At 44.2% G+C, this 27125-nt stretch overlaps 1 protein-coding gene across 2 annotated transcripts in view; it reads left to right on the forward strand.

Moving 5' to 3' along the window:
* Positions 1–27125, forward strand: part of SEMA5A (semaphorin 5A) — a 307625-nt gene that overhangs the window by 185420 nt on the left and 95080 nt on the right. For both annotated transcript variants that reach the window (XM_088023722.1, XM_028122663.2), the window contains exon 10: positions 19027–19234. In XM_088023722.1, the coding sequence (XP_087879848.1) occupies positions 19027–19234 (208 nt within the window). The remainder of the gene's footprint in view (positions 1–19026; positions 19235–27125) is intronic.

Genomic DNA, 27125 nt, shown 5'->3' on the forward strand with positions numbered 1-27125 from the left:
TGCAGCCACAGGCCCAGGAACACCCATGATGGACAGCCACCACCCGTAGCTGGGAAGAGACAAGGAAGGATTTTGCCCAGAATCTCAAGGGAGCACAGCCCTGCCAATACCTTGATCTCAGACCTCCAGCCTCCAGCACTGCAAGGCGATACATTTCCGTTGCCTTAAGCCATCCAGAATATGGTCTTCTTTACTGCAGCCCAGGGCACTAATCCACCCGAGGGTATTTTGCCACTCTGCCTGTGGTCTTGCAACCAAATTTAAAGTGTAGCCTGGCTTTCTCCTGTTCCCCTGACATTTCTCAGTGACTAGAACTCAATGAACAAAATTGGTATTTTACCATTAGTTCATGCCGGGCCCAATTAAAATGAAAACTGTACTGTTGAAATCAATTTAATACATGCCAAACCACTTCAGATGGCATAAGAACAAGCAATTGTTCGGTTTTACTAAATACAGAAACATTCGTTCTTGTATTTTAATGCATTTTGTTTTTAAACATGTTTTCTGAATAATTTTAGTAGTGCACGCCTAGATCCCCAACCACAAAATGATAGGGAGTTCTGTGCTACAAATGAGTGGATGTCCCGGTTTCCTCTGAATGTGGGGCAGGCGGCCTCTGTGTCTCCAGAGTGGCCCATTTTCCTGCTCGCTTCTTCTCCACCTTCTTGTGTCTGAGACCCCGCTGAGTCTTCCAGTCTTCCGCTTGCTTGTTTCACGTGATGTGTATTGATCGAAAGTTGCCCCAGGTAGTAAAGCGCTGAGGTCTGTGGACAGAAGAAATACAAACCATTTCTCTTTACAACGTCTTTTCATATAAATCCCGGCTGACGCTCATGGCTGACGTATCTCATGAAGGTTTCGTGGTGGTTACTAGAGTTCAAGTACAGTAGTCTCCTGTTCCCAGACCTGCTGTCCTCCTGTTTATACAGCAGTCTGGGTAGGATGTCATTGTTTCTGTGGGAAATGATGTCCTAACCCCAAAGAGATTTTAATGATGTCCATCCAATGCCCCAAATCTCCACTTCTGCAGAGCAAGCCTTTCCCTGTGGAAACTTTGCAAAGTGGTGACGTCAACGATGTGTCTTCTCTCTCTCTCTCCTCTGTCCTTTCTTGGTACTGTGACCACGATGCATGTCCTTTTGCTGACCCGAGGGACCCGAACACACGCCCCGGCAGGAGGTGAGGTGGCCGTGCGTCTCCTCCAGGGGGCGCCACCTCTCAGCCATCCGGCGGTCCCAGGCCCGCGGGGGAGCATTCAGGAGTCCCTCAGGAAGGGACGGTCCACCGCTCCGGGGTTGGTGTGGACCTCTGTGAATGCAGAGGATTGGGATGAGGTTTTATGATTCCTTTGAGAATGCAGGGAACCGAATTCTAGGTCTCCACCGCACGTGCACCTTGCAGGTAGGTGGGCATTCGAGTAATAGGTGGAATTGCCATCAACGGACCCGACGCAGTCATTGTCTGCACTGTTAAATCAGGGAAGTAAATTGTTCTTAGCACCATAAAATCTGGAATAATCTGATTCTTTCATGTTAAACAAATGGAATCCATGTGCTAGGAAAACTCGGGTTCCACTCACTTGGGCACAGTGCTGTGGTCTCCTGGCCCTTGAAAGGAACGTTGTCGTCAGAGTAAATCTTTCCATAGTGATTTCCTCTAACGTGATGTTGGCCACGGTAACGGGGTTTGGAGAGGTTGGCAGGTTGCTTGGGCCACAGTGGAGCCCCATCCGATCAGGCAGCCAAATCATTCCTCGGATTGTTTATGCCTTGGTTTTGAATGTGTACCTTCTTCATTTTGACCTTAGCACCTCCTCGCTAACCTGTAGATATGATAATGTATGTAGATATGGGTAATTCAATTCTAAAGCAGATAGCAGGCGTTCAGAAGGACTCGGGAGGAGTAAGTACAATCTCCACCGCTTGATAAGAGGTCATTAACAATGACATTATATAGAGGCTTTTATCCAGAAGTGGTTAGACTGCAGAGTAATGGGAAGAACACACACCCTATTGTTTCTTTGCAAATAAGCCTTCTGCAGAGGAAATGTGGATAGAAAAATCCCTAGTGTAAAAGGGATTTGACAGGCCTGGGGGGAAGAGAGCACCAAGGTATGGGGAGCGAGGCGTGCCTATTAATACTGTCGTTCTCACGTGGAACGCATCCGAGGAAGTGGACTCGCCCCAGATCGCCCTGGCAAATGAGCAGAGCGCACTCCCTTCCACCAGGATGTCTGCAGCGCACTGTGATTTGGGTAAACAGCCTGCTGCTGTAGTGCAAATATTGACAGTCCCCATGTCTCCAAACAGACCTGTTCTGGATGGAGGGAAACAGTATTTGTCATGTGCAGAGATACCACCTAAGAATTTCTTTTCATTTTTGTCTTTCAAAAAATGGCATGGTTTCACAGCCAGATTAAAAGACGGTTGAATTACTGGTTGGCTTATAAAATTTCCACCCCACTTTCCTTTAGAAAGGTAGAGGTAGCCACATTGATGTTCCTTAAATAGGGTATTTTGTGGTCTTTCAATAGAACTGCCCATACAAAAAGATGTGGCAGGGGTTCTTATCAAGGAAGCATACAATTCTCATGGTGTGAAGAATGGGATGATGTGCCAAGCTGATGCCCTCAGGCGCAAATGCTGCCCCGACCTGATTTAATCTGATTTACCCATTTGATAAGTATTTCCTTGGAGAAGCTGAGGACGTGAATTTTACTGATGAAACCTTCTATGAAGAATTGACACAGCCTGCACCTAACCAACCCCTAAATCAAGAATACCTGAAATTAGGTGGGCGCCTGGATGGCTTAGTCAGTTAAGCAACTGCCTTTGGCTCAGGTCATGATCTCAGGGTCCTGGGATTGAGCCCCGCATCAGGCTCCCTGCTCCTCGGGGAGCCTGCTTCACCCTCTCCCTCTGCTGCTTCCCCCTACTTGTGCTCTCTCTCTGTCAATAAAAAAAATAAAATCTAAAAAAAAAGAATACCTGAAATTATAATTCTGTAAGCAGTTACACATGTAGACCAAAGAAAAGGTGAAGTAAAAGTTCCTTCCCTTGTTTTGCATCGGCTGACCTTAGGATATGCTAAGTGATTGCCAAATGTACGGGCAGATGGGAAGTGGGAAACCTCTGTCCGTCTGTCCATCCAGCTATCCTTCTCATCAGCCAAGCCCCACTGTCATTTGAACCCCAAATATGAAAGAAAAAACTCTGAACTTTTGGTTCTATCTCACCCTCTAGGAGCATTCAATGCAAATTAGTTAACTTTCTGACCGAGGGGATAATTATCATCACTTTTTGGATTTCAGAAGACTGCGGAAGCTTAACTCAGTTTGTAATTTTTAAAGCATTTTGAGATTAAAACATAGTCCAGGAGAGTGGTTCTTGTTATCTGTTTTTAGTTTAACTCTTGTGCTCCGACTGGGTATAAAGACACTGACGGAATATGTGATTTGTCTTTTGAGGAATTAGACTTGAAAGGAAAGGAGAATTTGCTCAAGGAAAATTTGTTTTTTTAACTGGAAAACGTGTGCAGCTTTGTGACCATGTGAGGCTGAAACACTGAGAGTTGTCTGTAATCAGTGGAAGTCCCTCCAGGTTAAGTGACTGACTTGGTTTCAGCTCAGGTCGTGATCTTCAGGGTGGTGAGATCAAGACCCGTGTCGGGCTTCGTGCTCAGCAGAGTCAGCTTGAGATTCTCTCTCCCTCTCCCTCTGCCCCTCCTGCTTGACTGCTCTCTTGTGCTCTCTCTCAAATAAATAAATAAATCTTAAAAAAAAATAAAAACCCTGAGTTAAGACCAGTAGAAGTTGTTTTTCACATTCTTAGAACAGATAGGTTTTAGAAGCCTACATTTTCATGTGTGTGTGCCAATAATAAAAAAATCCAATAATTAATTGTCTAAATACTCAAATACATTTGTGGGATTTTTGAAATAATAAAAAAAAAAAAATCCCCTAGTATTGAAAGTGATCTCTAAGCTTAATTATCAGGGTAGAAGCTTCATATAGGTCCTCATTGATATGATCACTTAATTCATTTTTAAAATCTGACCTTGTCCTTAGCCAAAGAACAGTGGTCCAATATGAAAAATAGTGGCCTTGACTTGTCCTTGATAAATTGGGTCTTTAAAGGCAATCTTCACAAGGAGTTGCTGCTTTTTGAGTTAAACAGTAATTTTTTTCTTTCATTTAAAAATTTTATTGATTATACAGTGTTGGCATGTTTTTAAATACTTGTGGGCAGCATTAATTATTTCTGAATGGACTGGATAAGAGCCAGTTGTCTTGGTCTTTATTGAATTGCTGACCTGTGATCATTCTGCAGGTAGCTTATCTTCAGGAATCTCTAACTTTCAAAGGTGGGTGCTTAACCTGCACCTGTTGCTTGCTCTGATGCCTTCCCGGCCTTGGGCACAGAGCATGCTGGGAGCAGGAGGGCTCAGGCTCTGTGCCAGCTCATCGTGTCCTGGCTGGGCTCTGGCCTCTTGCCTAGTTTTAGTGACAGAGCCTTTGACATCTTCTCTCCCGAGCACTGTTCCAGTCTTTTCTCTAATGTCTGAGTTTTGTCCTGCCTCCTCTGACACATTCCCCTCCCTGGAATCACGGTACTGCTCACGTGCCCTGTGGTTGGTCCTGCTCTATTGCCAGTCACCGACCTGTTGCCTCCCCGCTGCCCCACCCCCAGTCCTCTGTCTCCTGCTGTGTGATTGGGACCCTCACCGTGGCCTTCATGGTTGGACGATGTATCACTGGTGTTGGGTTTAGGCCGTCTCTCAAATATTCAGATACGAGTTATGGAAAAACAGTGAATTTTGTTAAGACTCATAATTTGCCTTCTGTGTGAGTAAGAACTGGCTGGGATGCCACAATGATCACCAACTAAACCCACAAAAGATTCGGGGAGCCACACTGGAAAGTCAGCGTGGAAGCCCGCATGCTGAAGGGCTCGGGAAGCTGCCCGTCACTGTGGGGCCCATCATCTCAGAAGTGTTACAGTGGGAGCCTGTTGCCCTGCACAGGAACATTTGAAAACACGTGTACGCCTGCCCAGTGAGTCCAGCGGGGGCTGTCCTGTCCCCCGGATATTTGGTTCCTTATTTCAGATCCCACTTTCATGCCTTTGGACGTCCACAGTTTTCCCCGTAACTTCTGTTGAGTAATCTCTGGTCTTGGGCTCACAGAGTCCTGTCTGTGCTCTGGTGAATGTGTTTCTCACGTGCTGTCAGCATATCTTGGAAGGTAGGCAGATGGCTGCCTGGTGGGGAAGCATGGTTGGATCTTCTTAAGAGAAGGCACTGGATATGGAAAACTAACAGGACATTTGAAAGGTGAAAAATTTAAATTCTCTGGAGTTGTGGGTGGAAAGACAGGAGATGAAGCTGAAAGATATATCACATTGAAAATTTTATCCTAACAAATGAATTCAGGATTTCAGATGCATGGGCAGATTTGAGCCGAAGGGGAGCAGACATAGCTCAGTTTTGAATATGCTGTATTCCCGTTGCGTGTGGGCGGTCTGGTAGTTGGAAATCCTTTTTTGAAGCTGAAGAGAAAGGTTTGGGTCAGTAATAGAGACCTCGGCTCCGCTTTGAAGCCATAGGAATGGATAAGGTCCTGCCTGAAGAAAGCGGGTGAAAATTGTAGCTGCCAAATAGCTTGGAGCTTTAGCCACTTGTTCATAATTAGTTGAATGTAGCAATTCAGAAGAATGACAAAATCATTTTCTTATTCCACTGGGGAGAGAGCTCTCTTTTTTCTTTTAAATTAATGTTGCAAAAGTATAAAAGTGCTTAGCAGAGGTTTTTCCTCAACCATCCCAACTCACACTGATGGGACCAGACGCCGTGTAAATTTCACCACTGGGGTGGGAGGCTGATTTAGACTGTTTTCCCGCCTGGTGACTGTCCGTGAAGGGCTGCCAACTCTGCCAAGTGGGTGGCTCTTTTGTAATTTAGATACAATAAATCCAAGGCAAGTAATTTCCTTCTAGAAACTTGAATTGCCTCCTTTGTGAAACAATGAGAGATGTAAGTGGTGTGGTCAGATGAGAGCTTCAAGAGGACACCCAGAGGACTTGATTGATTGCTCTCATTTTAATTGTAATACTGTTTTTATTCACAGGAAACTCCAGTGATAAACTTCCTAGAAGCATCAGCTTATGATTTTGCATAAAGGAGTGTTTGGTTTGGTTTGGCTTTTTGTAAGGCAGTAGAAGGTGTTGGGATGGAAAGCATCTCCCCTCCAGCTTCAGGTGAGGCAAGGACTGATGGAAGCAGCAGCTTGCTCATTTTAGACAGAACTTGAGTAGAGCTTATAATCCTGGAAGTAGCGAGAAAATAATAAGAGTGGGTTTTTACATGCGCTGTGTGCCAGGCACCGGCCAAGCCCTCTGCATAGAGAAGCTCACTGTGTGGCCGCCACCCTAGGAGCTGGACCCAGGGCGAAGGAGACAGAGGTGTACCCGGCCTGCTCTTGGCTACGTGGCCTGTAAGAGTTGGAGCGAGGAGTCTAACCTGGGCCATTGGGCCCCAGAGTCCACACTCTGAACCCTGTGCTCTGCTTGAGCACCTGCTGTGTACCAGACACCATTCCAGATGCCAGTGAGATCACAGTGAAGAAGCCAGGCTACATGCCCCACAACCTGCCTCCCTGGAACTTCTGTACCAAGGGCGAGGATGGGGAAATATGGTTTAAAATAATACTTTGGGATCAAAGAATGTTGCATGCAGTTTATGACTAAGATGCTTCAATAGGCTAACATACTCTTTTTTGGCGAAAAAAAGCCATTAGTTGAATCTGATAAACTGAGTTGATTAAAATCTCCATTTTAAGCATATAATAGCCACGAAGACCTGTTTTCCCCTTTTAATTCCCTTTTACTTATATAAATGCAATGCTGAGCTCCCAGTGCCAAAACCAGTTCAATTCATTTACCCAATTAGGAGTTAAAAGAAAGAACTTTCATAACATATTAGCAGTCTGCGACTTTGGGATAATGACCAGCTGAATTGATGAACTTTATATAATGATCTGTTGCTATGGCAACATGCCGCCCAGTGAGTGGAAGGAGGGCATTTCATCATTACCTCACTGAAAATGCCTGGAACAGTCATGGATGCAAATACAAAAGGTTTCCTTTTACTCTGCAGGATCTCTGGGTCGATGAGACAAAACACTAAAAATGTCTCTTGGATACAGCGGCAGAGAATCAAAGAGAGTCAAATGCACAATTGGAAAGATAATAATTTAGCTTTCCCAGTTAGTGGTCTTGGTGTCCACAGTGAGTCTCCAGCCCGGGCACAGGAAACCATTGTCAGAATTGCCATGTGTCCATGTTATGGGTTTAATTTCTGTACTGGATTCAGCACAGGGTAAGCTCAATAATAAATACTGCTAAAATATAATGAAACATCGAGACATAACAAGAGGAGAATGCGGTCAAGATTACGTTTAACCATCTGATGCTTTGCAATAATCTCTGCATCTTTATTCCACATTTTTCTGAACCAGCACTTCCTTTGCTTCTTACGACTGTTTTTTTTACAAGACACAAAATTATATATATATATATATGTGTATATATATATATGGACACACACACACACATATACTATATATAGTCTGTTATACTCCGCCCTCTGAGTTTTTATTGCACCTTAGAGGAAATATATATTTATTGTGTGCTTTGGAAGTGCTTCCAGCTGCTGTACTTAAGAATCAATTTCTCTGGGTCTTTTCGCATTGCTCAGGGTTCTCAAGTTCATCGAATTAAAGCCACTTCACACATAGAGCATAAGGAATTTTACTTTAAGTATTGTTTAAGCTTAATTGTTTCATTGTCCAGGCTTTAGTGAATTGCAGAAGGCTGTCTGATCATATACAAGTATGAAAATTCAAAAAGTATCATTTTTAATCACAGCAGTAGTAACTATTATGTTGAGTTGACCATGTTTCTTTTATCCTTCCCTCTCTCCCTCCCTTCTTCCTTCTCGCCTTCTTTCTTAAAAAAAAGAGAGAGAGATTTGTTTTTATAAACTTCTAAAATTTTGGTGAGACTAAAATTCTAGAAATCCTCCAAAAAGAAATTGATTATAATCAGCGACCTTTTCCTCAGATACCTGAAAGCTCATTCTTGAGTGCTCATTCAGTTTTGTCTGATGTTCCCCCAAAGAGCAGCAGAACCATTAGCATAAAGGTCGTTGAGCGACAGCACCATCTGTATGAATTATTTTATAATGCTTATCAAAATGCATCCATTTTTCACAATCTCACATGTACTGTATCATCTCCTGCTGCTTTACTAGCTCAGGATCATATATATAAGGGGAATAAGTGAAATAAATGACAGTATTTGAAAATACTAGGCTGTTACTAATATGAATTTTACACTGATCATACAAGGTAAAAAAAATTGAGTCAAATCTATAATTTATAGCGTCTTTGCATTTGAATTTGAGTCATGATATCTGAAACACAGAACAATAACTCATGGTCTATATTATTATAAGGCTTATTTTCATAACAAATGAGAGATTATTGTACTTGGCCATCTCTATCAAGATGCAGAATGGAATCTCAGTAAAACGATGCAGTCCATATTAGTAAGCAAAGTGAACACTGAAAATTAGAAAAATATCAGCTCTTTGCCCCCAAAGTTAAAAATATGGCTTATTTTCAACCAGTAATAACTGAATGATGTACAGTAGAGCTTACAATACATAAAGCTAATGTTACATATAGCAAATAGTGGTTTAAGGGTCTTATTTTTATTGTAAGCTTTTTTGTTTAAATATCTTTTGGGGCGCCTGCGTGGCTCAGTCAGTTAAGCATCCAACTCTTGATCTCAGCTGGTCTTGAGATCCAGGTCTTGATCTCAAGAGTTGTGAGTTCAGACCCTGTGTTGGGCTCCACAGTGGGCTTAGAGCCTATCAAAAAATTAATTAATTAATTAAATATCTTTTGCCATCTTAAGTGCTCTTTGTTTAAAGATGGCACTTAAATAGAAGGCATTTTTTTCATCCGATTATTCTCTTGTTTGCTTCCCAAGCTATTGGAAGTGAGAGCCCCAAGCCTGATAAGAGAAGTCAAATCGATTCTGAGCTTGGCACCACTTACACATTAGTTATCTATCTAGTGAATTCTATGGTAAGATAAGCACTTGTCCATAAATCATAGCTTCATCTTTGTCTTGATTAACAACTGTCACTTCATACACCCTTTATCGGTCCCCCTGATCTTTTCATGAGCCATACTGATGCTGATGCACTATTACGGGGATTACATATTACCCCTTCCATACTTTTAAAACAGAAATAACCAGCACTTGATTGCTAAGAAGAAGATCTAAATTCTGGCCCAACAGTGTGAACTTTGGCACTCACTTAACCTTTCTGGGCTTTGCTTTCCTCACCTGCAAAATTCAAAATAACGTTGTATGTCCCCTCCATCTCTAATGTTCTGGGACTGTTTGGAATTTTAATTCAGAAAACATAATGATGGGGGCACCTGGGTGGTTCAGTTGGATAAGTGACTGCCTTCGCTCAGGGCATGATCCCGGAGTCCCAGGATTGAGTCCTGCGTTGGGCTCCCTGCTGAACGGGGAGTCTGCTTCTCCCTCTGACCCTCTCTCCCCTCTCTCTCTAATAAATAACTAAAATCTTTAAAAAAAAAAAAAGAAAACATAATGATGATAGACCATTTGCAATTAGAGGTGGCCCTTCTAGTGGGGTCTCTCATATTCTCCCCATGGACTTGTCTTGTTGGATTCAGAAAATGAACTGAATTAGGAAAGTGAAAGTTGTCTATATTTACCTATTTATACATAAAGCCATACACCGGCGCTTCTCTTTCCTTGTTAGCTTAATTTTGGTTACTTTTTTTCTTCTTCTTTGTGTTAGCTGTAACATGTTGATTGCTCATGCCATGGATGGTAAAAGATTATGTCACCCACACCCTTTCTGTTTGCGAGGTCTTCAGGCTCATTCGTTTTCTCAGAAAAGTGATACTTTTCTCAGAAACTACACTCCACAGAAGAGTAGGGACTAGCTTGAGCTCTAGTTAAAAGGAAAACTATGGAGCAGACAAAGAACAGGAAGGAACCTTCTCTAATGGTTATGATTGCTTTGTGGCAATCCATAAGTTTCTGAAATGATCTGACAATGATTGAATTCTCTCTCACAGGACATCTGTCGCTTGCTTGTGGGCAGACTGTCAGCGGGCGATGCCAAGTGGGGAGATGAGTGTGGGGCCAGGTTTAGTCCTAGGGCTTTACTCACTAGCTAGATAATTGTTTTTTTTTTTCTAAAGATTTTATTTATTTGAGAGAGAGAGAATGAGAGATAGAGAGCACGAGAGGGAAGAGGGTCAGAGGGAGAAGCAGACTCCCTGCCGAGCAGGGAGCCCGATGCGGGACTCGATCCCGGGACTCCAGGATCATGGCCTGAGCTGAAGGCAGTCGCTTAACCAACTGAGCCACCCAGGCGCCCATAGATAATTGTGAGTTATTAGTTAACCTTTAGAGACCTGGGTTATCGTACCTGCAATAGGAAGCAACTAGACTGCTAGTGCCCTGGTGTGGAGGGGCACCCTTTATTCAAGCGAAATCCTATGGCAGGTTTCAAAATGTGTAATGCCGTCCAATGAAGCTTGTCATGCTGTGGGTGAAGTGAACCGTCATGAACGTCCTGCCTCTTTTTTGGGGGGCTTTCTAGGGCAGCAGCTAGGACTGCTTTGTGCATCTCCAGACTGTCCAGTATGAGAGCTGTAGCCTTGGGGGGCTACTGGACCCCTCAAATGTGGCTAGTCTGAAATGAAACTGCATTTTCAAGACTTAGTATAAAAAAAAGCAAAGTATCTCAATATTATATTAATTACATATGATGATTTTACATCTTACAATATTTTGGATACATTGGGTGAAATAAAAATAGATAATGAAAATTAATTCACCTGTTACCCTGTTGGTTTTTCCTTCTTAAATGTAGATATTAAAAAATTTAAAATTATGTGGATTGTAATATATTTCCATTGGATGGTGCTGGTCCAGACAAACTCTGTCAGCTTCCACCTGCAGGCATAAGTACTCTCGAAGGTTTTGTGGATTTTAATCATTGTTGCTGCTTCCCCAGGTGCCATGAGCAAGTCATCCTGTTCCCAGGAAATGCGGTAGGAATTTGTCCTGGAAGCTCTCTTGACTGCCAGCCACCCTCCACTCTAAGAATATATTTTTTTTTCATTGAAGCCAAAATACTTGTTTATTTCCTGCTAAAAACCACATTTATTTTTGTTCATTTTTGTTCTCATTTCATTTACTCTTTCCATGGAGTGCTCAGTAGCTAATCTGCTGCAGGACATTTTCCTGTAGGGTAGAGGTTGGGGGGGGGGGGCAAGATGCAGGGTTTCATGCATCATTTCTTGTGCCTGTCATTCTTTGGGGGAATTTCTTTATGTCCTTTTCAAGTGACACTCCAGTCTTTCAGGTGGTTTTACATAAATATTTTCCCTGAGCAGTCCCTCATTCATTTTAGAATTTAATTGATTACTCCTTTATGTGATGATGTTCCAACTTTTAAACCATTTTATTTACAACCTGTGCTTTGTAGAGTATTGAAGTTGAAATGAATATCTCTGTGATTCCAGTAATCCAGTTTTACGTCTGCATTCTCTACCTGCCGTCAGAGTCACTTCTGGTCTTCCGTGACTTCATCAGTCAGGAACAAAAATCAGTATCAAGAACAGTTTGGATGTGCATTCTGATGATTTATGCCCTGGAGAGTTCTCTTACCACTGGCAAGCATGTTAGTGAAGCCCTTTACTTGTGTGAGGTCTGGTCTGGTGATGGTTTCTTGGGGTAGTTGTCTCTTTCTCTGATTCCCAGAAATACCAGCTTCTAAGTGTCTGTACAGCTTCTGCTCATCTGCAGGGCATGTATTTGAATATGGCTCCGTGTGCCTCACTAGACAGATGGCATACAGGAGCAGGGACGTCAGTCATTGTGTTTGCCCGACTGTCTGCATCCGCGCGGTCCGTAGGAGAGGTTACTGTGGTCCCGGTGACCAGGGGAAAGCGTGCCTTCTGAAGCAGGTGCCACCTGTGCATGTCCTCCCCGTGGGCATCAGAAGACAGCTCCCATTGGGTCAGAATGTTGACTTCCTTCTTGTTACCTCCCAACTGGTTAAGTTTTATGACTTCTAGCTGAGTTCATGGGGTAAAAAGAGAATGCCAGCAATTTCCGTAAAGCTTACCTCTTCCTACACATGACACTACTTCCTCGACAATAGCTTTTAAATTAATTGTTACTTCGGAATTCCTCGTTACAATCTTTGATCCCCATTTGTTGACATTGAAGCAAACACTTATTTCATGTCTGGATCCCTTACAGGAAAGTGCAGCTTATCAGAAAGATTTATCAATTCTTCTCCTCTCTCAAACTCAACTTTCTCACCTATGAAGTGAGAATAATCGCGCATGTACACTTGACCCTTGGATAACAGGTGGCTAAGGGCACCCACACCCTGCGCATTTGACAACCTGCATATTTGACTTCCCACAAACTTACCTACTTAGAGCCTACCGTTGACTGGAAGTCTTACCAATGACATAGACAGTCATTAACATATATTCTATGTTAGATGTAAGATATATTGTATTCTTACAATAAAGTAAGCCAGAGAAAAGAAAATGTTACTAAGAAAATCATAAGCGGGGTGTCTGGGTGCCCCAGTCGGTGAAGGGTCTGCCTTCGGCTCAGGTCATGATCCCAGGGTCCTGGGATCAAGCCCCACTTAGGGCTCCCTACTCAGCGGGGAGCCTACCTCTCCCTCTCCCCCTGCTTGTGCTCTCTTGCTCTCTCTCTCTCTCTCTCTGTCAAGTAAATAAATAACATCTTTAAAAAAAAGAAAATCAAGGGCACCTGGGTGGCTCAGTCGTTAAGCGTCTGCCTTCGGCTCAGGTCATGATCCCCGGGGTCCTGGGATCGAGCCCCGCATCGGGCTCCCTGCTCCGCGGGAAGCCCGCTTCTCCCTCTCCCACTCCCCCTGCTTGTGTTCCTGCTCTCACTGTGTCTCTCTCTATCAAATAAATAAATAAAATCTTTAAAAAAAATCATAAGGAAGAGAAAATACATTTACAGTATTGCACTGTAGTTATTGAAAAAAAAATCCACGTGTAAGTGAACCTGCTCAGGTCAAACCTGTGCTCATTAAGGGTCAGCTGTATTCACTACATCTTAACTAGCTTGCTGAGCTGATCAGATGAAATGTGGGTATAATAGGGTTGCCAGATTTAGCAAATAGAACACAGGACGTCCAATTAAATTTCAATTTCAGATAAATATGACTACTCCTGACTAGGACATACTACTACTAAAAAAATTATTCATGGTTTATCTAAAATTTAAATTTAAGTGGACAGCCTTTATTTAATCTGGTAACCCCCTAGGATATAAACATAACTGCTTGTCCTGCTGAAATGAGGCCAGTATAAGTTACTCAGTACAATAGAGCATGAAATTTCCATGTGATTACAACTGTTCATATCTTTCAAATAACAACCATCCTATCAGCTTTGATCGGTCTTAAGAATCTTGCAGTAGCTCTGTCTCTCCCACAGTGCACCTGGTTTTCAATTGGAGAGATAAGCTACCAAAATATGACTCTCAAATTTGTGTCCATGACAGACTTAGTAGTTGACACTTTGAAGAAAAAGCAACTGTTACAAGAGTTTGTGCCAAAGCAGCACCAGTCCTGTGTGTCTGTGTTAGCTTGGGGACCTGAGCTACAGTTGACAGAAAGTGCCAAATTCTTCTTTTCCTGCTAATCATCAGAATTTTAAAGAACAATTGAGAAAGTTGTATGTAGTTCTTGTGTTAAAAACAGACAAATAAAAACAAATGGAAACTAATCTTGGAAATGTCCCTGAGCAGATAAAAGTAGGTCAGTCATGCAAACAAAACATAATCTGCTTCTTTTACAAGGCTAACTTGACCTGGGTCATTTCTTTGCTTATGCCTTTGAAAATCATAAGAAAAACTTGAGCTGTGTCCCAAGGTTGTCATGAGGTAACCACTAACCAATTGCCTATTATTTGAGAAAATTCTAATATTATAACCAATCACCATGAAGAATAACGTCCCTGGCTTCCCACGACGTAAGCTGCTGTATAAGAATACACCCCTGAGCCTCCTTCCATGTAGTGGTCCAAGTGCTTTTGGTTTTACACTGTCCTTTAGGTGTGTGCACAGTAAACGTTTACTAATTGCTACTTCGATGAGTCATTGGTTTTACTTCTGTTATTTCTGAACTTTTGACATTGGCATATGTTTTTTGTTCTGTTTTTTTTTCCCCCTGCAACTCACTTTGAGTAGAGTATTGAATTTCCAGTGTATGGGAGGTATATATGGTTTTATTTTCAATGGCAAATTTTCAGAGTTAATATTTTATCAGATGAAACCAATTAAAATGATTTTCTCTGTTCCTATTTCGCTTATGACACTTTTCGCTGACATCTCTGCATAATGGGGAAATAGTGTTTCTTGTTTTACCCTCACACTGACTGATCACATAACTCTCGTTGAAGACCACGATGGGAAAAATATTAACCGGGACTTTTCCTAGGAAGTTCACAGATGATAATGATGTTCCTGTTCCCATTCCTTCTTTCTCCCTTTCGTCCCCACTTGTCGGTGAGTCTCTCACCCAGCGTGTGTTTATTGATCTCCACAGGCCCATAGCAGTGACCACTCTGCATATATCAGAGCACAGGACTGATATAGTGTGTGCCCCCCATGGTGCTTCAGGTCAAGCACAGAAGCCACAAAACAAGTAAATGAGTAATTAAACTCTGATAAATGTTATAAAGCAGAAACAACAACAAAAAATTAAGCGCTCTCTGGGACTGACCAGGGTCCTACTGTTTTTTGAACAAAATCAATGTTTGCCCACTCGTCTCTTTTATGGGCCAGGCTCTCCCTTTCTGCCACAGAAAGAGGCAAATGCCTTTGCCAGATTCTTGTTCCAGGGCAAGTGTTTGCACCATATGTCGAGTAACTAGGAGAGAATATTCCACTGTAACAGGAGGGAGCATACAAGGTCAATTGGCCACCTACAAGGCCAGTGGTGGTTGGTGGGGATTCTAGAGTCCCTGCTTAAACTGCTTAAAATAGCGGTGTCATGTTAATGTTGTGGGATTTAGAAATGTTGCTCCTTCAACCTGTCCCATCTCTTTTCTGAAACGCAGGATTACTCAGGCTTTCTTTTTCTTTGTTTTAATGTATTCCAAGGTGAAATAGTTTCCTTGGAATTTCAGGGTTATTTCATAGTTCAAAATGTATCTGTTTGTAGCAAAATTATGTGGCAGGATAGAAGTGTCAGCTGATGCTGTGCTACAGTGGTAATCACGTTGCAATGGATAAATGCATCAGATCAGCACGCGGTGGGTGGGCCTTAAACTTACACAGTGTTCCATGCCTCAATAGAAGAAGTTTTGGAACACAACTATGATACTCAGTCATTCACTTAAAAAATGAAACGAAGCCTGGGTGACTCAGTTGGTTAAGCATCTGGATTCGGCTCAGGTTATGATCCCAGGGTCCTGGGATGGAGTCCTGTGTGGGGCTCCCTGCTCAGCGGGGAGTCAGCTTCTCTCCCTCCGCCTGCCCCTCCCCCGCTTATGCTCTCGCGTGCTCCCCCTCTCTCTCTCAGATAAATAAAATCTTTAAAAAAAAATTTTTTTTTTAAATGAAAAGTAAGTAGCCCTGGAGATGGAAAGAACAAGACCTAATTGTGCTCCCAGGAGAGGGCAGAGAGTGGGAGTGGAAGACGAAGGGTGAAGGACGCCCTGACCTGGGCGTCACAGGCGCCCCAGGAGGAGGTGTCCGCCTGGGGGTGTGCAGAGGGGCATAGAGAAGACCCCCCCAGCTGTCGGAACAAGGAGACAAGGGCCACAGTCAGGAAGGTGGCGGAGTGGCCCCTTCAGGCAGAGAGCCTGTATGTGCAGGGCTGGGGCCCTCCCGGGCTCTCGGAGCTGCAGGTGCCCCTGTGACCGGCGCGCGGAGAGGTGGAGGTGGGAGGGAGCCCTCGGGTGACTTGGGACCGCGGTGGCATCTCATGTAGAAGGTCTGTGGCGTGGTCACGTGTGGGTCCTGACACTCGCTTCAGACACAGAAGTAGAGCGAGTCTTCTGGAGGCATCCAGGTGAGGAAGGTGTTCTACACCAAGGCAGCAGGGTGTGAGCTCGGAATGAGAACTAGGCACGGGCTGGGGAAGGAAAAGCTTCACCAAAACAGAGGCCACTTCAGGTCCACATGGGCTGGTCCTGGTGCCAAAGGCAGGGGGAGCTTCGAGACCCTCCTCTCATGACCAGACACTACGAGAGTGAAGGAGTCCCAGCAGAGGCACAGATGGTGGACAAGCACACGAATCCATGCTGAGTTCCGTTGTCTGAAATGCTCAGCCCTGCAGTTGTGTTCAATCCCGTCTGCTGGAAAGTGATACATGGTGTGCAGAAATATGCTTGAAATGTTTTGGCCAGGGGCGCCTGGGTGGCTCAGTCGTTAAGCGTCTGCCTTCAGCTCAGGTCATGATTGCAGGGTCCTGGGGTCGAGCCCTGTGTCGGGCTCCCTTGCTCAGCAGGGAGCCTGCTTCTCCCTCTCCCTCTGCTGCTCCCCCTACTCATGTGCTCTCTCTCTCAAATACATAAAATAAAATCTTAAAGAGAAATGTTTTGACCAATGATGGCTATTCTTTTAAATCAAGTCATTAAACATCTCTTAAAATTTGTTTTTCCCTGCAGTTCAACAATTTGACATGCTTGTAAGCATGTTAATAGTTGAACTATTATTCATTTGGGTAGGTTTCTCAGACTAGCAATTCTTCAGCAATCTAAATACTAAACATCAAGGTCTTTGTTCAACTGTTGAAGAGCATTTTGTTCTGTAGCTCATATCTCCCATGAATATAGTGTGACAGTGTCCAAAGATGACGATTTTCCCGCTGGACTCCCATCTGCTCTGACCCCGCCCTGCCCCCACCCCCATCCCTGCATTGCTCTCGAATGTCCTTGTGTCATCACAAGGGTCTCTCACTTAACCCCTCATATGAGCCTTGGTGCCCACTGGATGGTGGCAGTCCCTGGCTCCCCCTCCTGTCCTCTGGCTCAGACTGTGTCTTCTGTTGTCACAGTGTCCCAAAGGGTGGCCAGGGGCTCCGTGCGCAGCACTGCTCCACAGGAGGGCTGGCGCTTCCATCTGCTGGTGGGAACCTCCTGTCAGGGTGTTGTGGCTGAGCCATCCGTACTGAAGTCACCTTCCCTGAAGCTCCCATCTTGTCCCTGTCATGGTTTGGTGCTGTACATATTTGTTGACGCTTGGCTCTCTGCAGGGCACGAAGATCCCCGAGTCACTGAAGTTGAATTTCCCACCAGCTGGGAACTGTGGTCACCAGGTCCAAATTAGGTTGACTTTTGTAGTGAAGACATACAAATTTTCTTGCACACTTAAATCTGTGAGATATTCATTCGTTAGAATGTCTGCTGCCTGCTGTATAGGCTGTCTCTCTCTCTCTCTCTTTTTCTCTCCCTCCCCCCTCTCCCTCTTTCTCAGACACACTCTTTCCTCAAAGACAGGTGCTACATTTTTCATCTTCCCAGCATATAGCATAAATCTGTTTATGCTTGAACTTTCTCAGAAGTAACACATTTATCCCGGTAGCTCAAGATAAAGATTAAGCAATGGTTTACTAGTACTGCATACATTATTATGAAGTCAATTCATAGTAAGTATTCACTGGAGATGTGGTTCAGATATACTTTTTAAAATACATTCAGGATCATATATGTCTGCACGTGTATTTTTCTCTTTAAATGAAACATTCTGAGTCTCCGAGGACTTCCATTAGGCATGGAAAACTGAAACATGTTCCTGTCCAAAGTCTTATTGAGATTTATGGATTGATAGGAAGCCTCGAAGCCAAAGGTTCTTGATTTAATTCTGGTTTTGGAATAACTCCTTGGCCTTATTCTCTGTATTTACAGGATGAGAATTATAATGTTTTGAAACTCGGGATCCTGATGGGTTGATTAGTGGAGCTTGATGATGGCTTTAGGAGGTGCTCCTAGTGGGTTTGGTGTCTTGCTCTGGGTTTGTAGGCTGGTAGCAGGGGCCTCGCCCTAGTGCACCGGGGACATTAGCGTGTGTTTCAGGTCTGTGTCCCTGACACGTGGCGTTGGCCATGCTGTGCCTCTCACGGGCTGAGAGGACTCTTCTCTGTGCTCTCCCCAGCCAGGTCGAGGAGATGCCTGGTTCAGAGGCCATGCTTATAGCCATGCTTATAAGTAAGTGAGCACAAACACATGGTGGGCAGAAAACCCAGGGCAAGGAAGAGACCAGGCTGGGAACAGATGTTCTCTCGTGCAGGAGAGAAGAATTTGAGACTTTGAGACAGAGAAGGGCATCCCAAAGATCACGCATTAGAGAGCAAGAGGAAGGAGGCATTCTAGACAAAGGAGAAAGAGAGACAGCGAAGGATGAACTTCTGAGGCAGGAAGGAGAAGGTGCATCCTTTGCTGTCCTGCATATCTGCGGTTGCCCATCCCACGGTGTCTGCCCTGGACGGGTGGCAAGGTCAGCACCTCTTTCTGATACTAAGAATCCAAAAGAGTCTCCTGAAGACTCCTCTCCTCTGATGTTTTCCCTGGGATGGAGCCAAGCTGGCTACTTTGAGCCTCAGGAAGCTTTACTGAGCTCTGGGTGTCTGGACTTGGAACTGGGTGAGGCACATGGTGGCTGAGAGGTTCTTGTCACCAGCTACGTGCTAGCCCTATACCAGATGTTGGCACCTGCCCCACCTCCAGCACTGACCATTGAACAGGCCTGGGGTGGGATTCGGGTGTCAGCATTTTTTAAAAGCTCCTCAGATGATTCTGTGTGTAGCCAGGCTGGAGAAGCACGGCTGCTTAGGGGAGGAGTGGCTGGAGAGACCCGCTCACCTTATTTCCCTTTTCTTTCTTCCCTGTTGCCCTCACAGATTACGGCACGATTAAAAAAGTGCGGGCACCCCTGGCTCCGGCTGCCGGCAGCTGTTTGCTGGAAGAGATCGAGCTCTTCCCTGAGCGGTGGGGGGAGCCCATCAGGAGCCTGCAGATCCTCCACAGCCAGAGTGTCCTGTTTGTGGGCCTGCAGGAGCACGTGGCCAAGGTCCCACTGAAGAGATGCCCGTTCTACCGCACGCGCAGGTAAGGCAGCCCCGGCGGTTTATGGCATTATCAGGACCTTAGCATTCTTGTGAGCCCTGCATCCCAGGATGCAGACTTTGATGCAAACCCATTTCCCATGTTGGGGACTAACCCACCAGGATCTGCAGGGGAGGAACCATGTTATGACATCTGTAAACAGTTGTCAGCGTTAAACTCTTCCGTGCATGATAACACTCAGCAATAATGCTGATATTTGGTGTTCCTGCATTAATCTGTACAGTTTATTTTTATAGGAATATGTGTAATATAGGTGCAGAGCAGGCAGAGAGTAATGTGAAGTGCATCATCTCCGCCCAGAGCTAATCCCCTAAGATGGAGAGATGTGGCATCCCCTCTCCGGGACAGTCCTCACGGTACTGTCCTCAGCACCATCTCTCTTGGGACACTGCCTCTCTCCTGAGGCTCCAGGACCCTGTGGGCCTGGGGGGAGTGAGGAACAAGGAAGCCCTGCAGGTGCAGGGCACCCCAAGTGCCATCATCTTCCCTCACCCCTCCCCAATTCTCATTGGCCATGGGGTGTCCACCATGGACCACAGTGGCCTTCACAGCTCAGTTTGGGAAAACGCAGGCCCAGGTGCTCAGGAAACTGAAAAGTACCGTACACATTATAAACTTGACCAGCACTTGAATGTCAGAATATCGCCTAAGTGCTCTGACCCCCAACAAAAGATTGCCCTTGGGGAAATCATAATCTCAGACGTTCTTAGGGATCGGTGGTCTCAGTAACTCCATCCTCCAAGGCGGTGCATAAGAGCAGATTTGGTATGGAAATGGACTGTTTGGGTATATCACTCACAGATACCATTCACAGGTCATTCTTTCTCAAACAAGGTGCTCCATCGCACAAGCTTCAGGGCTCAGAGACTGGCAGTCACATGACAGGCTGCATGTGCTATTTCTCGACCTGGTCACTAAAGTATTTTAGACCTCACTTTTCATCTACTACATGCAAATTGCTGTAGAGTCAAATGGGATAATGCGTATAGTTTAAAATTTAAAGCACTCTGCAAAGTGGGCATTCTCTTGTAGAAGGAAGGTTTTTATGTATAATAAAAATTATTGCAATATTCCTTTCTAGATAATTCTAGACAATGAAGTATATCATATGGTGCCTCCTTTGGTATTAGGGTGTTGAGCAATAATGTAAGGGACTTTCTCCCTAACAGTGATGCTATGGTGAGCAATAACAACAAAGAGTGGTATTTATCAGCAACTATCTTTTACATAACACATTTTTCCTAAGGGTAACCGATGGCTGCTTGAAATTTGTTCTGATTTGTGTTCCCTCCAAGACTGACTTAGCGCAGGAATGATTCTGCCCAGTTTCTGATGGTTAGTAGGTGACAGGGAGACTCGGGGTCTTGCCAACAAATGTGTCACAAGCTGGAATGCCCCTGGAAGGGCCCCGATCTTCCAACCACAGCACAGCGAGCTCTGAGTTGTAATGGATTTTGGGGGGCGTGACACAGGATAACACGCAGGAAGACATAGGCCTGTGCTGTATGTGCGGTGTTTCTGGGGCCAGAATGAGAGTTCGTGGCTTGCAAAGCAGGAGGCAGTTTATCCTTTCCATGATACTTTCCGTGGTACGTTGAGTCAGGGTTCCAATAGCCCGGGTCCTGTGACTGTGACCGGAGAAGCTAACACCTGCATCAGGTCGGGGAAGCGAGGTGTCATGGCGCCCACCTAATCTCCTGCACGGCTGCATGTGGAGCCCAACCAAGACGTCACAGGCGCCGGCCGCCACCAGGCACGGCAGCCCGGGAGGCATTCCCAGTTCCCCCTTTTTCCTGCAAGGAGAATGAGGCCACTTGTCTGTTTTCATCACGCTCCTGGGAGGCGAAGATTATACAGTTATATCCAGGGAGCTGAATCTCCCTGCTGTTTACTTGTCCAGCCGCTCGGAGAAGAGCCTTGAGAGATTAGAACTTTATTGTAAACTGAGAGACTGTGGTCTTCTGCATCCCCACACTCAGAAAGGGTTAGATTGAGTTTGACTCTCAAGTATTCCATTTGAGAAAAGAAAATCTGAAGACGTACACCCAAGCACTTCTGTGAATTCTTTCCATTATGTTTCTTTGCCATCCCCTTCCTATAGAAAGACAAGAAAACCTCCCTCATTAACACTAACTGGAGAAAAGGATCCATTTTTCAGAAACTAATATCTATATGACCAGATTTTTTTTGATGTATTATGGGGAAAGATTTTTTTTTTGACAAAAGCAATTTCAAAGGAACAGGGTCACAATTAACAACTGAGCAGTAATTTCTTTGTTAAATATACTTTCCATAGTAGAACATAAGTAATTTCATTCCCTACTAGAAAAATCGATTTTAAGGGCGCCTGGGTGGCTCAGTCATTAAGCGTCTGCCTTTTGGCTCAGGTCATGGTCCCAGGGTCCTGGGATCGAGCCCCGCATCGGGCTCCCTGCTCAGTGGGGAGCCTGCTTCTCCCTCTCCCGCTCTCCCTGCTTGTGTTCCCTCTCTCACTGTGTCTCTCTCTGTCAAATAAATAAGTAAAATCTTAAAAGAAAAAAGAAAAATCGGTTTTATAAATGAGTTTTGTAATGTTTAACAAGAGAAACTGAGCTTAACTAAAGTACCTGTCTCCTTCCCAATCATATTCACATTTAAAAAAATTTTTTTAGTATCCATTTTTCAACGGCCGTGCAGTTTGATGTCTATTAAGATGTTTATAAATGATAACAGTCGATACAGTCCCATGAGTTTCTTTTACATGTTGGGCTCTGTGCTAGTTCTTACCATGATTTCCTGTCACCACTACATCCTGAGGGTCAAGTCAAGGTCATTTTAAGATGAGGAGATGGGGGCTCAGATGTTTGGATCCTGCCCAAGGTCACATACCTCGTGCAATATGAAACCCAGGTTCAGGGCTGAAGCTCTGACCCCAAGGCCCAGGCTTTGTCTTTGGTTCACTGTGCCGCCCCTGGGACAGTGAGGACATCAGCTCAGCGGTCAGATGGCAGCAGGGATGAGCTGCGCCATGACCTTGACCACGTGCGTCTCTGAGAGCCGGAGCTGGTGAGCCCGAGGACAGGCAGAAGTCGGTTGTGTCCCCTGATGACTAGCCATGGCCTCTTCCCATTATTTCCTCTTTATTATGCTTGCTCCCAGGCTACACCCAACACCCCAGAAGGAGGTTTCATACCCTCTTGGTTATTCTGCGCTTCTGGAGATGATCCTGGAGCCTCAGGGGAGGCTGAAAAAAGTGCTTGTGTGTGTGTGTCTCACACTGTGCACACATCTTAACTTGTGACAGACAGCACTGTGTTTTTAACTAGACGTAGCCGTTTCCCTCGCAAAGTGATTTGGGAAGAACAATATTTAAAAAATACATTTTAATCACGTTTGACCTCAGAAAATGGCTGAAAAGATTTTGTTTTAATTTTAGCATTTTTTTGGCATAACTCTTTCATGAATAGCATGGGAAAAGTATGTGAATGGTAAATCCAACTCATGAGAATGGATGGTTACCTCTGGGGGTGTAAAATGCAAGAGAAACTTTTCCTTTTCTTGTATCTCCTTTTGTACTCCAGGACTTATTTACCATATATATGTATTTGTTCCGTAAAGTGAATTGCCACTTACTGAATTTTGAGGTACGTGGGCGTCTTGACAGGCCCAGATGTGGGTACTGTGTGTGACCGTGGAAGGTAGGTAAGCGGATGCCATCCCGTGGGCCACATCATCTGCACCTGGCACAGGGTCAGGACTCCCCGAAAGCAGCATGAGACCTTTAAAGTGGGGAAAGGTCTCTGCAGGGATGCGAAGGCTAGAGCAGCGAAGACTTGTACTACCTTAATTCCTGCCTGATGTAAGTATGAATGTAAAGTCCTAACCTGCCCCTTGAAGGAAAACAGACTCTGGCAACAGCTGAAAGATTCCCCATCTCACTCCTCCCGGAAGGAAAGAGTGATCACAGGATCTGGCCTATCACCCTTCCCCAGGAAATAGGGTAGCCTTCCAATTGGTCCACCTGGTTAACGCCCCTCAGCCTCAGGAAAGGCAAGTAGTGATGGGAAGGCTTTTGATTCAGACTTTAAAGTCAGCTTGAGGATTGTGCAGGAATTAGATTAGTGGGTCAGCCAACTGCCTCTGTAAAGAACCAGATGGAAGACGTTTAAGGCCTCCCAGGCTACACGGTCTCTGTCGCAGCTACTCATTCCAGCCTTATAACATGGGAGCAGCCACAGACCCATAATGAATGGGTGTGGCTATGCCTTGGCAAGGGTAACAGATTCGTCTGGCGAAGGAACAATGCACTTTTAGGTGCAGACCTCTATTACTTTTATAGACAACAAATATAAGAGCAGGAAAGGTGTTAGCTACCCATGTCCCTTGTCCCACAAGAGGACGCCAAAACAAAGGGGCCAGATCACCATGCAGCATAGAACTAGGGCGCCTTGTTACTGAGCCAGCCTCATGGCCCTGTAGCTATACCACAGTGGGGTGAGGGTGGGGGGCAGAAGGCCTTCAACCTCATCAGAACCTGGGAGGCTATGTGAACGATCTCATGACAGCCTCTCTGGACATAGGGCGGTGGGAGGGAAACGGCCCTGTAACAGCTCCTCCGAATCCTCCCGTGTGCCGTGATCAGGGAGATCACTCAGCATTCTGCCAAAGTTAGGTCCGCTGTGGTTAGGTCACCAGGGTGCCAGAGCAGAACATTGCCCTACATTGTATTTCCGTAAAACTTGAGGTGGCAGTGTGGACTTGGCCCGTGGGCTATCCCTTGCTGACTCCTGAATTCGAATTTTATCATATATGCCTTTTGAAGAAATGAAGGTACCTCCAGCCATCATAAACTCTGATTTATAAAATTAGGTGTTATGGTGTGACTTTGGTTATTAAATTATATGAACTAACTCTCTACCTTACTATTTTCTGAATAACATGGCGTTTTCTTCTTTTCAGACACTTGCATATTCTTTATTTTTTGACAGCCGCCACAGTTATGAGGAAAGGTAAACTTCTCGAGTTACAGAGTCAACATTGTATAGATGAGGGATTGGTGTGAATCGGAGAGAGAATGTCCTGAGAATCGTTAGGCCTAGAACAGAAACTAGAATTCTGAGCACTGCTTGCCAGGCCACATTTCATTCAGCCCATCAGACCACGAGCCAAAATCTGGGCGTTGTCTTTCCAGGTCTTTGCAACCTCCAGCATGGTGCCCAGCCCAAGACAGGGTCAATAAACATTTATCAGATTTACAAATGGACACTACCTTTCCTCTCTCTGCTATTTTACTTCATGATCTATAAAGTAAACCTAAATTTTCACAAACCAGTAAAACTCTTCTTTACAGAAAAGTGTAGCTAAAGGATCTAATGGCCCTGGGCTTTAGGTGTTTGCTGTTTCATTTTTGCTTTATTATAAGAACTAATTGGGGAGAGAAGAAAAGCTGGAATCTGGAAGAATCGTAGTCTACGTATAAAACAGAAGAGACGTGTCTTTTAAGTTTTGCTTTATAAAACTGGAGGGAAAGATGGAACCGTTAAGAAAGAGACTGGCTCCATTTGTGAATGGGTGCCTAGCCAGTCTTAGTGCATTTAGTTTGTAATAATGCCATTTAGTTAAAGAAATTAGCACTCATTAAGAAAATTAGTATGGAGGTTAGGTTACTGCAGAACATTTATCACTTGAAAGAGCAAAGTTTCAAAACGTGGAGTTAATATGTCGGCACCTTTATTAATTAAGTATCGTCTACAGACAGCATCTGCCCGGTGGGAGAAATGCAATGTATAGAGAGAAATCACAGGATCCCCGTAAGGTCTTCCAGCTTCCAGCAAGACAACTTTAGCCATTCAGTTATGAATCACATAAACATTTGGAAGGAATTTTGATGTATACTCAGCTTACAAAGTAAATATTCTCCCTTCGAAATGAATTTGATATTTTCCAAATCTCAATGTCTTGAGTTTTGATTTGCATTGACTTTGGATTAGCTTCTAAAGACTGTGACTTTTCCTTAGTTAATTCATTCATAATATATTTATTGATCTTAATATGTGCCAAGCACAAAGCGAGCCCCTGAGTGTAGGATGACGGATGAGGCATCCCTGACCCTGTCTTCGTGGGGCTCAGAGTCTAATGAGTAATTCTGGCATAAATAAAATCTCCTGAATATCTATTGTGGGTTTGAGCCAAAGGACCTTAGAGTTACCTTAGACTTTGTCCGAAAATCAATTTATCATTAAAATCTGATCCTATACTGTACTAGGACCTAATCTTCCAGCCTGACATCCCTGTCCAATTATTTTTCAAGCTATATTTGAATCACGACCAGTGTCCCAATATTAAATTTCTAATAGTAAGGGAATTAATCACCAGGTTAAATAACATATTATAACATATAACAGAGTATTCACTCGGTGGGTTATTCTGAAGGCAATAAATGATGACTACGAAGACGTGCATGATATGATAGTGACTGAAAAAAGCAAAAAGCAGAACAGCAGTATGTGTATGCCATCATTATAATTTTAAAAAATAGGAGGAAAAGACAAATTACATTCACCAACATCTAATTACTACTAGGAAAAGCACACTGTAAGAGGGGCTTGGCTGAAATACCATTTTTTAGTGAAATCACAAGTTAATACCTCCAGGTCCTGGGTAGGTTGGAAAGTGAACAGTTGAAATGTGATAGGTTAGAAGATGAACATACATGAACTCGACTAGTAATTTAAGAAACATAAATCATACTACTGTTTTTTTCTGTAATAGGGAGAAATGCAGATTTTGTGCGGTCTGAAGCTTATACAGTTTGGTATGGGGTCTTGCTAAGGAAAAGAATATCAAAATTTTGAGTACAAAATGACTAAGATCAATCTCAGCTCCTTCACAAATCTCATGAAGTAAAGAAGTTTAAGCTTCCTTAGCTTCACGGCAGATCCATCTTTGGCAATGATATAAACATATATTTTGATTCACGTACACTGTAAAAGCAAGGAACGTATGTGAACACCATCTTGTAGGGATGCCATGGGCTGCTTCTGCAACCATGGGATTATGAGTACATTTTTTTTCTTCTCTTTCTTGATCAAATATTTTTTTTTAATGATTTATTTATTTAAGAGAGAGAGCAAGAGAGAGAGCAAGAGAGTGAGCGGGAGGAGGGACAGAGGGAGAGAAACCTCAAGCAAACTCCCTGCCGAGCGTGGAGCCTGACACAGGGCTCAATCCCAACACCCTGAGATCCTGACCTTAGCCAAAACCAAGAGTTGGACACTTAACTAAGTCACCCAGGCGCCCCCCTTGGTCAAATACTTTAATGTAATCATATTACCGTAGCCATGGAGAGCACAATTTCTAAGAACAAGCCAGTGCACTAAAAATATTCCATAGGTCAAATCTACTAGTAGAGGCTCTCAGCTTTCCTTGGTGATGCATTAGCCAGCCAACAGTTTGGGGTTCCCCTTTCTGTTCAGTTTCCTCAGAGAGCATGTTTCTGTTTCCTAAGTGGCAATCTGTGTTCTAGTCCCTTGGATAAAGTCAGATAATCAGTGTCATTACCAACCTTTTGTACCTCAGTTGAGTTTGAGATAGCAGAGACACAACCAGAGAGCTCACAATGTGAAGTTTCACTATTTAGTGTCTATTCCACAGGCTTCCTGCATTTGCACTCCCTGGTTTAAAGCTGCGTGGAGAACTCCATGGGTAAGCTTGGGCTGCAGTGGTGTTCTCAGCTCCAGATCCTTGCTCCTGAGTTATCCTGGCCGGCAGCACCTTGGCTTTTATCCACCAGCCTTCCCTTAAGATTTTTATTTGCAGCATAATCCAATGAATTAATGATTCTGCAAAACTGCTTGCATATGGAAAGATCATGAGCTTTGGATTCAGATGGATC

The sequence above is a fragment of the Eumetopias jubatus genome, unplaced genomic scaffold, assembly GCF_037043125.1.
Source record: "Eumetopias jubatus isolate StellerSeaLion01/CBP00866 unplaced genomic scaffold, mEumJub1_p1.0 scaffold_5, whole genome shotgun sequence".
Lineage (NCBI taxonomy): Eukaryota > Metazoa > Chordata > Mammalia > Carnivora > Otariidae > Eumetopias > Eumetopias jubatus.